Source organism: Coffea eugenioides, chromosome 11 (genome assembly GCF_003713205.1).
Source record: "Coffea eugenioides isolate CCC68of chromosome 11, Ceug_1.0, whole genome shotgun sequence".
In the NCBI taxonomy this organism is placed as follows: domain Eukaryota; kingdom Viridiplantae; phylum Streptophyta; class Magnoliopsida; order Gentianales; family Rubiaceae; genus Coffea; species Coffea eugenioides.
In genome coordinates this window covers 2,939,938-2,955,426 of record NC_040045.1, presented here as the reverse complement: position 1 = coordinate 2,955,426, position 15,489 = coordinate 2,939,938, and the positions used below count along the sequence as shown (strand labels likewise).

Genomic DNA, 15,489 nt, shown 5'->3' with positions numbered 1-15,489 from the left:
GGCTTGTGGCTCGAGGATTACAACCATCAAAGTCTTCAACTTTTTCCTTCTCTGATTTCTGTTCCTCCTCTGATTTTTGCACCATTGGGGGTTAGGGCTTGGTAAACGCTGCTCTTCCCCATCCCTCCCTCTCTTCTCTCATCAAATTTACCGGCTGACCAATATTTCTTCCATACTTCTCCGATTTTCTACATAATTTTTTCTTAAAAAATTAATCTCAGTTATAGTCACAGATGATGTAGAACTTGTCTAACAGGCTTTGGAAGAACTGGACGTTTGGTTGCTAGAGTCATCTTGCAGAGGGATGATGTAGAACTTGTTGCTGTTAATGATCCATTTATCACCACTGATTACATGGCAAGTTCAACAACCAGTTGTTATTGCAGTTAATTATGAGTCAAGATTGAAATTTTATGCGATTCTTCTTTAGGAATTAGGAGATGCGTAAAAGTTCGTCGGGACAGTAAAAAAAGTGTAGTTGTTGATCAAGTTTGGTCTGGATCTGTAGTTATGTGCTTTTATGAATTGTGTGATCTTTTGCCATGCACAAATTGTAGACATATATGTTCAAGTATGATACTATCCATGGACAATGGAAACATCATGAGATTAAGGTTAAGGATGACAAGACCGTTCTTTTCAGTGAAACACCAGTCTAAGTCTTTAGACTCAGGTACAGTGTTTCCTGAACTTAGTTTAGTCTGTGTAATTTGGTCGGAAGATTTGATTTTCTTCGCCAAAAAAGCTATGCATTAAGTGGTTTTCTGGTGTATGTTTCAGGAACCCCAAAAAGATCCCTTGGCGTGTTCTTCTTTTTATATTTTAAAAACAGAATGTTTCTGACCTTGTTGCTTCGTTTCTCCAGAAGATTGCTTGTATGCAACTTAAAAAGTTGATTGTCATCGTTTGTATTGTGTATTGAGAAAATTTTTGTTTTACCATTTTACCTTTTCTGTGATTTTCTATAAGCTGTGCAATTGGTGTAATTGATGATGATTTTAAAATTATTGAGCTTTTTTCATTGCTGAACACTGTTGCAAAATATCCTACAGATATAGTTGTTTTGCATCAATTTTTTGCTGTTCTGTTTTTGGTATTTGAAATATGAAAGGTGCAATTCCCTAAACAGTCTGTCTGCTTGTTTAGTTTATTTACAGATGAAAATGGACGCTATTTGTTGGAGGTATTATCATGACTCATGGGGATGACCTTGGCTTAATGCTTCCACCTAGGTTGGCACCTGTACAGGTATTCAAAAAGGTCTTTTACTGGTTTTTCATTTTATTTCTCTTATACTAATGTTTGCCTGTGATCTGCTTTACGTTAGCCTTTGCTTGTTTTGCTTTTAGCATTACCAGTTTATGTGACTTTGTACTGGTCTTGAGTGCTAACTGTGATTTATCAAATGCCTAAGTTGGACTTGAACTTTTTTCAAATCTTTGTTGCACAAGAGCTTCTCTTTTTATTAATTTTCATATTCATTACATACATAGAGAGAAGAATCTTCTTCTGACAGAGACTGATTAATTGTTTCTAAGCGTATTGCTTGTTTTTGGTTGTTTTACTAACTATATTAGCTAATGTGTATGCCCAGAAGATAAGAGTGAATGGAGGCTGGGGATAGATGCAGTGTTTTTAACTCAATGGACTGATTAATTTTCGCAAAGCTGATTTTTTTTAATCCTTATTTGGTTTCCTAAACTTCAACAGATTTTGTATTTCTATCATTTTACATTAGTTCTGCAACTTTTGTTTTGATTTTGGTCCAGAAATTGGACTCGTCAGTGCAGTGAAGTAACAACTTTTTGCTTTGTTAGCCCTTCCATTTTCCTTGCTATGTGCATTAAAAATTGTCTTTCTTGAGATGGAATAGCTCTTATTATTGACTGATTTCAGGTTGTGATTGCCCCAATATGGAAGAAAGCGATGACAGAACTGGAGTTCTTAATGCTACATCATCAGTGAAAGAAACTCTGCAAGCAGCTGGAATAAAGGTCAAGGTCGATGACTCTGATCAGAGAACACCTGGATGGAAATACAACTTTTGGAAGATCAAGGTTTGCCTGCTTCTGTAGATGTATCTTGCCTAGTATCTAGCTTGCCACTGGACTTCTCCCACCAAAGAATGAGTAAAAATAAGAGAAATTTAGGAAGAGGAAAATTCCAAATACATGGCCATGTAAACATTTCAAATGATTTTTTTTTCTTTAGAATGTTAACGGGTGCAGAACTACGTCTAAACAAACAAGCATAGGGCACACGTAACTAACTTCCTTGGAGCTTTAATATTCCTGAAGGTTAATTCTAATAAATCTCACCAAACATGGTTACTTTTAAGACTTGTCACCTTACTTCACTTCGCTTGAGCATCTAGAGGTACTGTTTAAAATTAGTTTGAAAAAAAAATTTAACTTGAGTGGTTAGGTTCCAATTGTGATTTGCTCAACCAAAGCTTTTGGAAGACTGGCTTGAATAATTAACAAGTGAAGTGATATCTATTGAAGGCCAGCTCAACGAGAGCTATTTCAGTGATTGTTGGCTTTGTTTTCGGGAAGGGAATGAAGTTTCAATTTTAAAATGTCTACTGTTGCTATTAACAATTCCATATTTGGAAGTTATGTGTGTGGATGTCAAGAATACTATTTTACAGTTGAATGTAATACAATTGTGCTTTGAAATTTACCTAGCTTTTCTTTGCAGAGAGTACCTCTAAGAATTGAGATTGGATCTCGTGATGTGTCTAGTAGGACTGTAGTCATTTCCAGAAGAGATATCCCTGGAAATAGGCATGGCCATGGTTCCATTTGGAACCGGACCGTTTGAAACCGGACCAGAACCGGAACCAAAACCATGGAACAGAACCGTGGTAGAACCTTGGATAAAAGTTCCGGTTCTGGTTCTCTAAAAAATAGAACCAGAACTAGAACCGCTTGTTCCAAAACCGTTAAAAATAATTAATATAAGTAGTGAGATAATTCAAAAAAAATTAGTTGTGTTTAATAGGTTTTAAGAAAGTTTAAATTTTATGAACTTTCTATATATTTTATTAATTATTTAATTCTTTCTATTCATCTAATATCTATCATTATAATTTGTAAGTATTAAATTATTACTTACAAATTTGTTTTGCTTATTTGCTATCAAATGACAAGTTTTGATGGTAGTAGCTCATCTTCAAAATCAAGCAAGCAAAAAAATATTTTTTGCAATATTTCTTCAAATGGAATCTTCAACATTGATGATTGTCCAATTCAAGAAAGTCAACACATGACAACCATTTGATAGTGTAATGTATTTTTTAATTTGACAATGTAATGTACTTTTCATAAAATTTATATTATCTATTTATTACTTCTTACTTTGTAGAATAAAAATAAAATTAAAATATGATCTTTATTTTTTTACATTTTATTTGAAATTTGAAATATATTATTATATTCGTATTAAAATTGGTAGGATAAGGAATTAAATAAAATTGTATACTACCATACAGAACCGGAAACTAGAACCAGAACCATAAGGAACCAAAATCAGAACTATGCGGTTCTGGTTCTACCTCTTCGGTTCTGGTTCTACCTCTTTGAAGAACCAGAATCGGCGGTTCTGGAACCAGAACCAGAACCATCTTATATGGTACGGTTCTGGTTCTACCTCTTTGAAGAACCAGAACCGTTGGTTCTGGAACCGTGGCCATGCCTACCTGGAAAACAAGGAAAAGATTTCGGGATATCAATGGATTCTTCACTTTTGGTTGCTTATGTTAAAGGGTTGTTGGATGAGATTTAGAGTTGCCTACTGGAGAGGGCAACCTCTTCAATTCATGAGCTTTTTTTTTTTGAACTTTAATTAAACCTGTCCTTCAAGACATTGGTTCTTTTCTTTTGTAAGCTTTAATTAACTGTAGATTGTTTGTTACGTGCGCTAGCAGTAATCTCTTGATTCTTCTGGTCTTGTGTTACATTTTTTTTTACTCCAGTTTCTTTATTTTTCAAATAATAGTAATGTCCTTGGATATAAAGGTATTTCTTTAATATAATAGTATTTCACAGCTATTTATACTAAACTAGGCATATAAATTTTTATCTCTACCGCATAGCGTGCGGTTTATGCCTCCTAGTGGCAAATAGATCGTGAACAATGTAGAATGTTGTATGGACGATAAAATTGTAAACAGAAAATTAATGTTTGTACTGTAGTTATGGGTGTTAGTCTTATTAATTGAATTGACATAAACGCCTTGTGTTTAATTGTGATGCTAGACAAGTGAAGAAAGCAAAGAAGATACGTCATGTAAGGAGAATGATGGGAAGAAAGTGATTAAGGCTTCATTGTTTGAGGTTGCGGTGCTTTTAGTAAAAGAGTACTTTTAGAGTATTAAGGTCTCGTTGTTTGGTAAATATTATCTCTTAAAATTAAGAGTAGAGTTTTTGGTGTTAAAAATACATCTAGCAAAAGTTAAATTTGGTACTTTTAGAATAGTTTTTGTAATTTAAAAAATAAAAAATAAAATTTAATCATTTTATCTTATATTATGAACAAATAAAGAGATAAACACTTTTAAAAAATTTTTAAATTACACATTATCTAATACAATAAGTACTTATTGAACTATATTTTCAAACAATATATTTAAAAGTATTTAAGTAGTCGATAAGTACTTTTATTAAAAATTTTATTAGGGAAGTATTTTTCAATAAGTTACTGCAACCCTAAACAAGCTTTAAGTCATGTTTTTGTTGCGCATTCATGGAATTATGAAGTGACAGTGTTTGGTTAATAAACCAGGCATGTTGGGTAAAAAATTTTTACCGTAGGAAGGAGACAATATGATGAAAAAATAGATGACGACAGGAAAACAACGGTAAGTACATAGTTAAAGTGGAGTCATTGGTGACGGATAGCATAGAATACGGTAAAGGATGAGGATTTAATAATGTAAAAGAGAATTAAAAACGAAGAATTAATATCCCTATTAATGAGTGATCAATTATATTGAATGGATGAATTTGTATATTGATTGAGAAATATGATTATTGAATTTGGTTAATCAGTGATCAATTATGTTGTTTGTGGAGCATGCTCATTCATTTGTGTAACACTATCATTGAGTGATCAACTGTATTGAATTGATGACTTGGTATATTGATTGGAAAATCTGTTTATTGAATTTGGCTAGTGAGTGTTCAATGATGTTGTTGTAGAGGAAGCTCATTCATTAGTGCAGGGCTATTAATGAGCAATCAATTATATTGAATTGATGAGTTTGTACACGGGTTGGAAATTTTATTTATTGAATTTATTAGTGAGTGATCAGTAATGGTGGAGCATGCGAATTAAGCAGTGTAATGCTATTAATCAGTCATCAATTATATTGAATTGATGAATTTGTTATTTGTTGAATTTGATTAGTTCAACCCTTCAGTAACAATCATTGCTGATTTGTAGATAAAATTTTATATTATTTGAAGCAAGTTTGAAAAAGTCCGAACTCTTAGAACTTTATTTGTCAGGCAAAAACAAAAGAAGAAGAAAAACAACATTGGGCCTTAAATTGCACAAAGTGGTGGGCAGGCCCAACTTAACTTTGCTCTCGTGCATACAAAACACACACTAGTTACTCAATTATAACGAATCCAATAAGGTGCTAAACATTACAATTAACCAGTGAGCTTAGCTCCCTGCCCACCAGGGAGGGACTCAAGTCCCTTCTTGGACTGCTGTAGCAAAAAAAAATTTAAGAATAGTGCCATAACACTCTCTTGATTTAGTTGGGTTTTTATACCCACTAACCCCTAACACAAGCCTCCTTAGACTTCCCTTATCCCTAAATTAGGATAGAGTAAGTTATACAATGTATTATTGCTGGCCAAAAAAAAAAAGCTGAACATTACAATTGATTGAAAGTTTCTTTAATTTTTCAACGTGAGACTAATCTTTTGAAATACACAACTATTTACAACATCAAAGACCTTATTCTTGCTTGTTTGAGAAAAATTGAACAAAAGCACACCATTCTTCATTGAAATAACCTCTACATTCCCCAAGTCCTTCCATCTCTTTTCAACAAAATTCTTCTATCATCGAATAAGGCGGAGAGAACCAAAGGTAAATCCTCCTGTCACTGCATTCTTCCATTTGTTCACCCCCTTTGGATATCTTCCTCCATTGTCCTGGCGGCAAAACCCAAATTCAGAGGACTCTGGAGGTACATAGGAGAGAGACATACATCCACGAGTCTCCTTACGCTGAGCAGCCACCTCTACCCAAGAGATAACCCCTTCCCCCCACTCCCCGACCCCGGGCCACTTCTTACTTCCACTACTTTCTCCCCCTTCAAAAAGTTTTTTTTTTTTTTTTTTTTCTGTTGACAATGGAACTCGCATCCGCTAATCGAGAGTGCGCACTAGGTAAATCCCGCCATGTGCAATAGCTCGTTAACCACACGAAAGGATAAGACGCATTAGGTTATTCCATTCTTAGCCCCAGATGCTATGCTGGCAGTGGTGTGAAATTTCCAATATCGGAACAATCCAGCTGCTCACTTTGCAAATATTGAAAAAACTTTTGTGGGTGTTTTTGGGTTAACTGTTTGAATTAGCTGCTCTTCGAGATGTTTTTGAAAAATTTTACTGCAACAGTGTATATGAAAAACTTTTACGATAAATATTTTTTGAGATATTTAATATATTATATGAATGAGATATTTTTGTTTATGTATTATTGTAACATTATATTTAAAAGATTTATTTTTGTAAAATCCGTGAATACAAACGTAGAAATTTCCAACATCGGATTGCGGTTTGAAATTGTGTTATGCAATGATGAATTCTCTGACCCGGACAGCTTCATAAATGAAGATGAAGAATTAATTGGTCAACGACCAAGATTAACGATGCACCAGGTAGAAATTAGAAATTTCCCCGAATTAAACGGTTATAGTCTATCACCCACCCAACTAGCTACCATGCACCTAATATTTCTTGCCCTCCCCAGGAAACGAGTAAAAGCTTTTCCAGGACATTCCAGCAGTTTTCATAAAGCCTTAGGAGTTTGGGCTGTGACGTTGTCTCTTGTCCTTGTCGACACGCCTGGAATCAGAAGCAAAGAAAGCAAAGAAAGCAAAGAGAAAAATATTTTATCAAAAACAAAGAAAAATTGTTAACTGATGCTATTGCTATAAAAAAGAAAAGCAAAATCAAACAATAAATGGATACCTAAAATTGAATTGGTTCTCGATTATCATTCTAGAGGAGTATAAAGGGAAAGGGGAAGGGGAAGAGGAGGGGGACTGAGACAGAATATAGATTTAATCATACATGTGCTATACACCAATACGCTCAACCGAACTATATATTTAAAACATGCACACACACACTTGCTAGCAAGTTGAAATACTTCTAGCCAGAAACAAAACTTTGGATAATATCATAAGCCTCTCTTGAGGTTTCTCTTAATATCACTTGGCACCCTTGAGATTTTAAAAATGTCACTTACCTCCCTTATTTTGTTATTTGTACAACAAAATTTTTAAAAATCCTAAAATTCCCTTTTATTTGCTAAATAAAAATATTCCTAAATCAAAGTTTGGAACTCAAGTTTTTTGTCAAGTTTGTCTGCTACAAGTTTTTTAAAAATTTTAGTTACAGTAACTTCAAAACATTTCTCAAAATTTTTAAACTATACACTTTAAAATATTCAAAAATCTACACATTTCAAATTTTTTTTAAAAAACTTCTATAATAAGTTACAGTAAAATTTTAGACAAACTCCCAAAAAAACTCACCTTCCAAACAGGCCATTTGTTTATTTCAAGAAAACTATCACCTTAAAAACAATATCTAGTAGTACTACTACATCATAATGCTAGAGTCTATGAAAATATAAATTTAAAAAACCAAAAAGATATTTGCAAAATAATACATTTGCACCAATTTAACACTATATGCTTTAAATCGATTTCTTATGAACTTTATATTTTTTTTCCCAACTTCTTCTTAACTCGTGCCCAAACTTTTAAATTGTATTGATCATTATAAAAATCAACTCAAAATAAGCAAATAAATCATAAAAAGTAAAAGATAAACAAAATCCAATTTGCTATAATTTACAAATGAAATATTGCATAATCATCCAAAAAATGAGTAAGAGAAAATGTTAGAGAAAAAGGAAAGATAAGAAAGTGACTTTCATTTCCCTTTTTTTTTTTAATTTTTGAGCTCCATTTATTTGATATGTGAATTATGTATCAAATGATGGTTAATATAATTTTTTTTATAATCAATAGGGGAGGTAAGTGATATTTTTAAAACTTTAAGGATATCAAGTGATATTAGGAAAAATCTCAAGGGAGGTTTCTGATATTATCCCAACAAACTTTGGTGATCATAAACAGGTGCTTCTTACAGGTAGAAGAAAGGGTTATCGCTTATCATCCAACCAAAAGAAAATGCAACTCCTCAGACCAATAAAACTAGCACATTCTATAGAAATCCAACAGTTTAGCTATAAAAGGTAGTTTGGTAAATATACAACTTTCATACGTTACCAACATAATATATACAACTCCAGTTGGTCTGCAATTAACAAAGTCATTTTATATCCCAAAAGCTGGTAGAGACCCAAATCTTTCATTTGAGTTGTCATCCAGCTGCGTTATGACCTTTGGATCAAGTTCATTGTAGAGGTCACTCTTGCGGAGCCTCTCAAAGTAAGAAGTCAGCAGTCCATTCTCCCTTGCGATTTTAGAGCGAATCCAACCAGAATGGTTTCTTGGTGCACCAGTCACTACAACAATGGTTTTATCATTAGCAAAGTTAGCTATAGGGATCATTGTCTCTGGTTCAGTGGCAGATGAGGCATCAACCAGGAAAATGTGACTGAAGTGTCCCGCCTTTACTCCTTCACTATGCAGCTTAAAACTGCTCATGAAGGTGGATAAAATTACCTTAAATTTTCCAAGTTCTTTGAGCGATGGACAAGAAAAGCACTCTGTTTGGCTCTCATAAAGACAAGAGGGTAGTATATCTACAGGAATGCCGTCCAGTTCCCTGAATGCAGCATTGGCCCTAAACATATCAGAGTCCGAGATCTCTTTCTTGAGGCCTCTCATGAGCAGATCGCATGTTCTGTTTATAGGTGCACACAGAAGAATCTTTTTTGATGGATCACGGCGAAGAATCTGAAGTGCTGCCTCTACAATTGCCACTCCAGTTCTTGATAAATGATCTCTTTCAATACACATTGGCCCCTCCACAAGATAGGGAGGCGCACCCTGAAGCCTCAATATTTGATGAACAACAAAGTTAGCTTTCTGATATCTGTTGTCCACACGCTGCGTGGAAAGAACTTCATGTTCTGGTGCTAAATCAGGAAAGAGAAAGTTCCTGAATAAAGCAGATGATACAGCTGCAATTGCTTGGTGAGCCCTTTTTAAACAAACTCTATTAAATGAAAATTTCACATCATATTTGCACTCCGAGCGATGCTGAGAGTAAAAACTTTCTCCAAATTCAGCTAATACAAGGTTGCTCTTCACCACACGATAAATGACACCCTATAGCAAAGTAAACATGATTTCAGCAAAAAGTATGACCAGATGAACATCAGCAATTTGATGAGACAAGTGAACAGATCTTCAATCCAAGTACTACTTCAGAACATATTTTCCCTGATGTAAACTTCAGATTATCAAATTCAAGTAGCTTTCTAGTTTATTTCAATAACACCACCTGGTTGAAGAAAACCTAGTTAGATGTGTAGTCGTACATGTCTCGGAACCAGGGTGGATACAATACCTTGCACTGCACTAAGATTCTTTTCTATTAAAAGATCCGCTAATGCTCTCTCCTTCAGTATCTAAACAATACTTTGAAAGATGTGATGCAAGTTCTTGTCCATTTTATGGTAGCCAAAAAGGACTCATCATTTTTCCACAAAATTTTACTTTGTTTCTCTTCAACCTAAGTAGGATCATATGGTGATGGCAGATAGAAAGCACAGACTGGACTAATGCATGCTAGAATAGAGCTGATACAACCAAAATACAAATCTCAAATATGCAAAATCAAGAGTCAAATTCATATTATTATGGTATCACCACTTAGAATGGTATATAAAAAATGGCTTATCTACGAGCAGCGCTATTTCTCTACTAAAGAAATTACTAAATTCACTTGAGGTTCCTGTGAAAATTGTCAAGGAGTTGCTTTAAAAACATGACAAATTATTTAGCGTTCTGAAATGGTCAAGTAGGCATTGAATGGTCGTACATTTGTCTAAACAAGGGTGGTTACATATATAATCTGACTCACTCTGCAGATAAACGTAATTGTATATGTAAATATGTGTGTTTTAGTTTTAATCTAACTCAAACTAGAAAGAAGCTACTCACTCAAAGCTTCCATTAAGAAAATTTCAGAAACTACTTGCCCTATGCAGTCAGAATTTTCACCACAATATAATAGGAGTTTTAGAAGTTAACCTGAAATGGCTCAATTTTCCGGCTACAAGGCTGTACGGAAACAAAATCTCTTGATAGCAAAAATGGCCTCCTTTCAGGTATCTTGTCAATTTCAAATGCCACAAAGGTCTTTTCATCTTTCAGGTCAGATTCCTCTAAGGTTTTATGTTTTCCTTTTCTTGCGTATATTGATGCTTCATGCAACTCCAGATTGACATTCTTCACCTCAAATCCATCCCATTTCTGTGAGTTGATGCAAAAGTATACTGTATCAGCAAAATTGAATTCTTACAACACACACTATAATTGGCAAGCCTAAATTATAAAAAAAATGATGAATAATGCAACAAATACTTGATCAATAGAAAACAAATGATTCTGCTTAGTGAGGTCCAAAAAGAAAATACAAGATACGGATGGGAGCTGTCTTCCATTGTAGCTGTAACGTAGAAAGTTTACTGATCTTTGAGGAGAATGTTTCTTATAGTTTCCCATCAGATCATTGTTTACTGATATTTGAGAATAAGCTTTCATAGATTATTACTGAGTAGAAAGAATCAAATTGCACTACAAATGGCAAAGCAACATTTTTCGTAGACACTTGATGTGTCAGAAATGAAGTAAATCCTCATAAATAGGCTTTCTTCGGAGTCTATAGCTTGCCGTAAACTTAGTGAAACTGTTTCAATAACAATACTTGCCAAAAGTGTTATACATATACTTCCCAATCAGCTGAGTGATTTCAGAAAGAACTAATAATAAAACATGCAAAAGAGTAATGGATGGCATACTGAAACCTGAAGTACAAATTGACATAAAACTTTTGAAAGAGGAATTCCAGGTACAGAGTAAAGCCACAAAGAATGGTGAAACATCCAATACACGTAAATAACAGTTTGAAAGATCTGAAAAAATTATTGTGGATACTTATGCATGTCAGAGGACATATTGTAGTGCTACAGCAACATATTTCTCTAGGAACTTGGAAGTTGTTAAAACATGAAAAGAATAGACTTGCAGATAGGATATTCATTGATTCTCAAGAATCCATCTTTCTGTCAGTATCAGGGCACTTTGAAGTTTGCCCCAGTCCATTGCAGTACATTTTCAGAATCTTGCTTTGTACTTGTCTAAGCATGGATTTTGTAACAAAGATAAGTTGATTAAGAAGGTTTCATGTCCATTACATGCGTGAAATTAATCTCTACAACCAGGGAAAATTGAAATTGCAAAAGCCACATCCTCCCAAGTTTAGAAGGTGAATCAACCTAAGGTTCAAAAGCCAAGTATAATATCTTGGTGTGTATCCGAGAGGGATGGTCCCTGGAACTGTAAAAAGCACCTTCAGCATATATATCACTAACCTATGCTACAAGCAGATCAAATAAGTTGGACAGATTGGTCAAATTAATATTTAAAGTGCCTCTTTGAAGTTAGGTTTAAAACTCAAAATTCTTAGGATATCCACTTTGTGTACATGCACAGGAAAAATTTCATCAGTTTTTTATGAGCTTAGATGTCAGAATCAAGTAAATTTTGTAAGTAAAAATTTTATTCACCTCAATTCTTTATAAGGCAAGTCAAAAGTGGAAGTCTGAACACAAACATTCCCCATTCACAAAGCAGGCATAAGTTAAAACATTGCTGAAACAGAATTTGTCACTGTGGGGCAAGCTTATGCAGAATTATCAAAAATGTCTAATCATAGAGCTAGTTGCCAGCTGCCAACATATGCAATTACAACAATCAGAAACAAAAGTCCAACACAGTAGCCCACTTTGAGATCCAAGAAACAAGCATACTATGCTGAAAGGACTAGAGTTCATTTACCATCATAAGTCTATACTTGAGATGCAAAAAGGATTACAACTGACAAGGTCTGTTTACAGGGCTTGTAAACTATGATGTCTTCCTCAAATTTTTAAAACTGACAGATCTGGTCTGCAAGGCCTGTAAGCATTTATTCTCTTACTAGTTACTGGAAATTCCAAAAACCTACACAAAGAATGTGAATCTACAGGAGCAGTATAGAACCTTTAGAATCCACGCAAACTATATACTTGAGATGCATCACATTTTCAAAGTCATTCAATTTTTATCCTTTGAGATGCATTTGATTCCTAAGGGAATGTGACAACAGTCAAAATCAGAAAAGTACTAAACAGCCATCTTTTAAGAATATCTACATTCAGCCTCTAAGTTATTGGTATGTAGAAGAAGCAGGATTTAAAACTAGCTCAAAATTTAGTAGGAAAACTGCTGAATTCCATTACCTCCAGGTGACAGTCCTCAGCATACAACAGAGCCTGAAAGTAATCCATGTATGTTAACATAGACAAAGGCAGCTTGAGGACTCCTGGGACAATGTCTTTCTCAATCAAATCTCTAATACCCTTTGGAAACACGTATGTGGATGACACACCCTTTTCTACCCAAACATACTTAGTCTTTGTCTGCAGACTGATAGAGCTTGTAGACGCCGGAGACAGGACCGGCTTAGTTGACAAGGGAGGGGGTTTTTGAGAGCAAGAGTCAGCAAGCTTAGTAGAAGATTCTGGTGAATCTGTTTCAAGGAATGAGTGGAGCTTCTTGGTGCCAGATTCACATGGTGACAGCTTGGAGGATTGTAAATGAGGCAATTTTGAAGACTGAAACGATTTATAAGAAGCTGAAGAGACACCAGAGGACAATTTCTGTTCAGTTGGCATATTGGCACCTCTATTGCAACTTTGAGGAATGTTGCCTGTGGAAGATGAGATATTGTTTTGGTTCTGAGTGGTTTCAGCAGGGCTTTTCAGGACTTCCCCAGGCTTGGCAGTAATGGGAGGTTGCTTGGCACAGTGTACGGAAGAAGGTGAAGTGGATTCAGATGCAACTCTCAGATTCTTGTTACCAATTCCAGTACTTGTAGAGCTAGTCACAGACTTACTAACCTCGTTTCTAGATGTTGTTTGCCCCAAAGGATTGCAAGACCCTGGAAAAGAGTCAATATTTGGAGCTCTCCGAAAATCATAGTGGCTCTGCTTCAGATTCTGGTATTGATTGATTTCCCTTTCTTCATCTTCAACACAACAAATTCGTTTCAATATATGAATGAGGAACGCCATCTTTTTCCCAAATCTCACTGCTATCCTGCTCAGAGATGTTATAAACATTTAGTTTGTCAATCAACAAGAGCAGAGTAAATGCCAGGTTGAATTAACTTAATCAGAACAAGCGAAAAGCAAACCAGAAACCATATTTTTGTCACCGAAATGCATCTATGAACAGAAATGATAACGTGTTAAACTCATGTGAGGTTTCATCTCTGATTACATGACAAACTCTATGTGTGAGATTTTAGCCTATAAGAACCAGAATGAATTGCAAAATTTAACTCTAAAACCAGAAATTCACTACCATAATATTCATACACTGTACTTAAAGCTGTCCATGTAAATACTAAGAAATATATAAATAGACATGTTACTAAATTAAGCAATTACAGAAGAACAGAGAAAAAGAACAAGCTGCCATCTGAGAGTACTTTCTCTGTCCTTACTTGAAGGTACCGCCAGCTAATAGCCTCTAACCAGCAATTACAGCCTTGTATCACGCCATATGCACAAACAAAGGAAGAAGGGAACCAATCCCTCAACACATTGCCAAAAACTCCTAATGCAAGACATGTTGGATCACATAAATATGTATACTATAATGTCTACTGAAAAAGCTAAATCTCGACACAAATTTCAAGTTTTGTGTTTGACCATCAGACAGAGCCTAATGCAAAATACTTAGCTGAACATGCCTGCAGTTTATGCGGTCAAAACTGTGCCAGAATATTTATAACGTGGACAGGAAGGTGGTAAAAAATGGCAGATGGACCTTCATTTACCTAAGAAAAATAAAATTTAAAAGCTATTTTCAAGAATAAAAAATACTACATTTTTCTTCTTTTTCTTTTTCTTTAGCAATTTACTACATACTTAGGATAAGTTATATTCAGAAACAATGAAATGAACAACATTTTGCCATTCAACCATGCAATTTTAGATTGACCACAATTTTCTCAGCTTCTACACATATCCACATGTTACATATTGATTTAACGGTATCCAAATGAGTTGATTTTTTGGTATAATAACCAAGTAAAATAAAACTGATGGTTTTCCCAGATAATTGAGATATAAATAAATCAAAATAAATGGGGGAAAATAAATAGAAAACCAAGGGGGCCAAGTCAAAAGTCTCAATTGTCCCTAAGAATTGTAAAAGTCTTACTTGTATCATGATTTTTCAACCCAAGAAAACATTTAGATACTAAATCATTGCCTTCAAAACTTTGAAAACACATTATGCATTAGACATTGCAATCATACATTTTACTTTTGCCACCAAAAATTTCAATAGTCTTATTTACAAGCTCAAATTTTTTAAATTATGTTTCTGCAATCTTCAAAATATGATCTGTCTTGCTAAAGACATCATTGTTATATCTTGAAAGACCACTGCATATTTTGTATAAGAATTAATCTGCACATGCATGCATGTATATACGTAGTATTTAGTCATTTCTCACAGTATATGAGTACATGAAAATGACTCTACTAAGCTAAGATAAAATCTCCAAGAATTGAGGTCCATTAATCGAAGCTAATAAGCTTTGTACCAAAGAAAAATCTGCAAAAGAACTATCTGAACTCTGAAACTCCTAAAGATTCCTCAGTGAAGATGATCGCATCTGATTACAAATTTATATTAACCATGTCGAACAACATAAAACCCAGATCAACAAATCTAAAATTCAAACAGGAAACCTTCCCTCCAGGGGGGGGGGGGGAGAAACTCCATGTTTTACAGGATTAACCACAAAAACTTACTTGGTTGCTTTAGCTCAAGTGGAGGGATCAAACAGAGAAATAAAGCTTTGTGGCGTGGATTTCACTGAAACAGCTATGTACCGTGAAGACTGAAGAGTAAGGATGATCTAACGACTGTGTGACAAAAAGATTGGTTTGTAAAGGACATCTTCTGTAGATGTAGGCAGT

At 34.5% G+C, this 15,489-nt stretch overlaps 1 protein-coding gene and 1 long non-coding RNA gene across 3 annotated transcripts; one reads left to right on the top strand and one right to left on the bottom strand.

Moving 5' to 3' along the window:
* Window positions 1-1,165: 1,165 nt before the first annotated feature.
* LOC113754388 lies at window positions 1,166-2,057 on the top strand. Its single transcript, XR_003465182.1, has 2 exons — window positions 1,166-1,248; window positions 1,897-2,057. It is a non-coding gene; the product is annotated as an uncharacterized LOC113754388 (long non-coding RNA).
* Window positions 2,058-8,456: 6,399 nt separating this feature from the next.
* LOC113751339 (probable RNA helicase SDE3) lies at window positions 8,457-15,489 on the bottom strand. 2 transcript variants are annotated; one of them, XM_027295315.1, is made up of 5 exons: window positions 15,322-15,489; window positions 14,001-14,113; window positions 12,733-13,591; window positions 10,481-10,702; window positions 8,457-9,553 (listed from the first exon to the last, which is right to left on the bottom strand). In XM_027295315.1, exons 3-5 carry the CDS (start codon window positions 13,564-13,566, stop codon window positions 8,594-8,596), a joined length of 2,016 nt encoding a protein of 671 aa, XP_027151116.1. In that variant the 5' UTR covers window positions 13,567-13,591; window positions 14,001-14,113; window positions 15,322-15,489; the 3' UTR covers window positions 8,457-8,593. The 2 variants fall into 2 exon arrangements, with proteins under 2 accessions (XP_027151116.1, XP_027151115.1); XM_027295314.1 differs by lacking the exon at window positions 14,001-14,113.

Excerpts from the sequence above, each read along its gene's own strand:
- LOC113751339 (XM_027295315.1), bottom strand. The coding sequence starts at position 13,566 with ATGGCGTTCCTCATTCATATATTGAAACGAATTTGTTGTGTTGAAGAT. Across the intron at positions 10,703-12,732 it reads CTGAGGACTGTCACCTGGAG|AAATGGGATGGATTTGAGGT; the intron begins GTAATGGAATTC and ends ATCAACTCACAG. Across the intron at positions 9,554-10,480 it reads GGAAAATTGAGCCATTTCAG|GGTGTCATTTATCGTGTGGT; the intron begins GTTAACTTCTAA and ends ACTTTGCTATAG.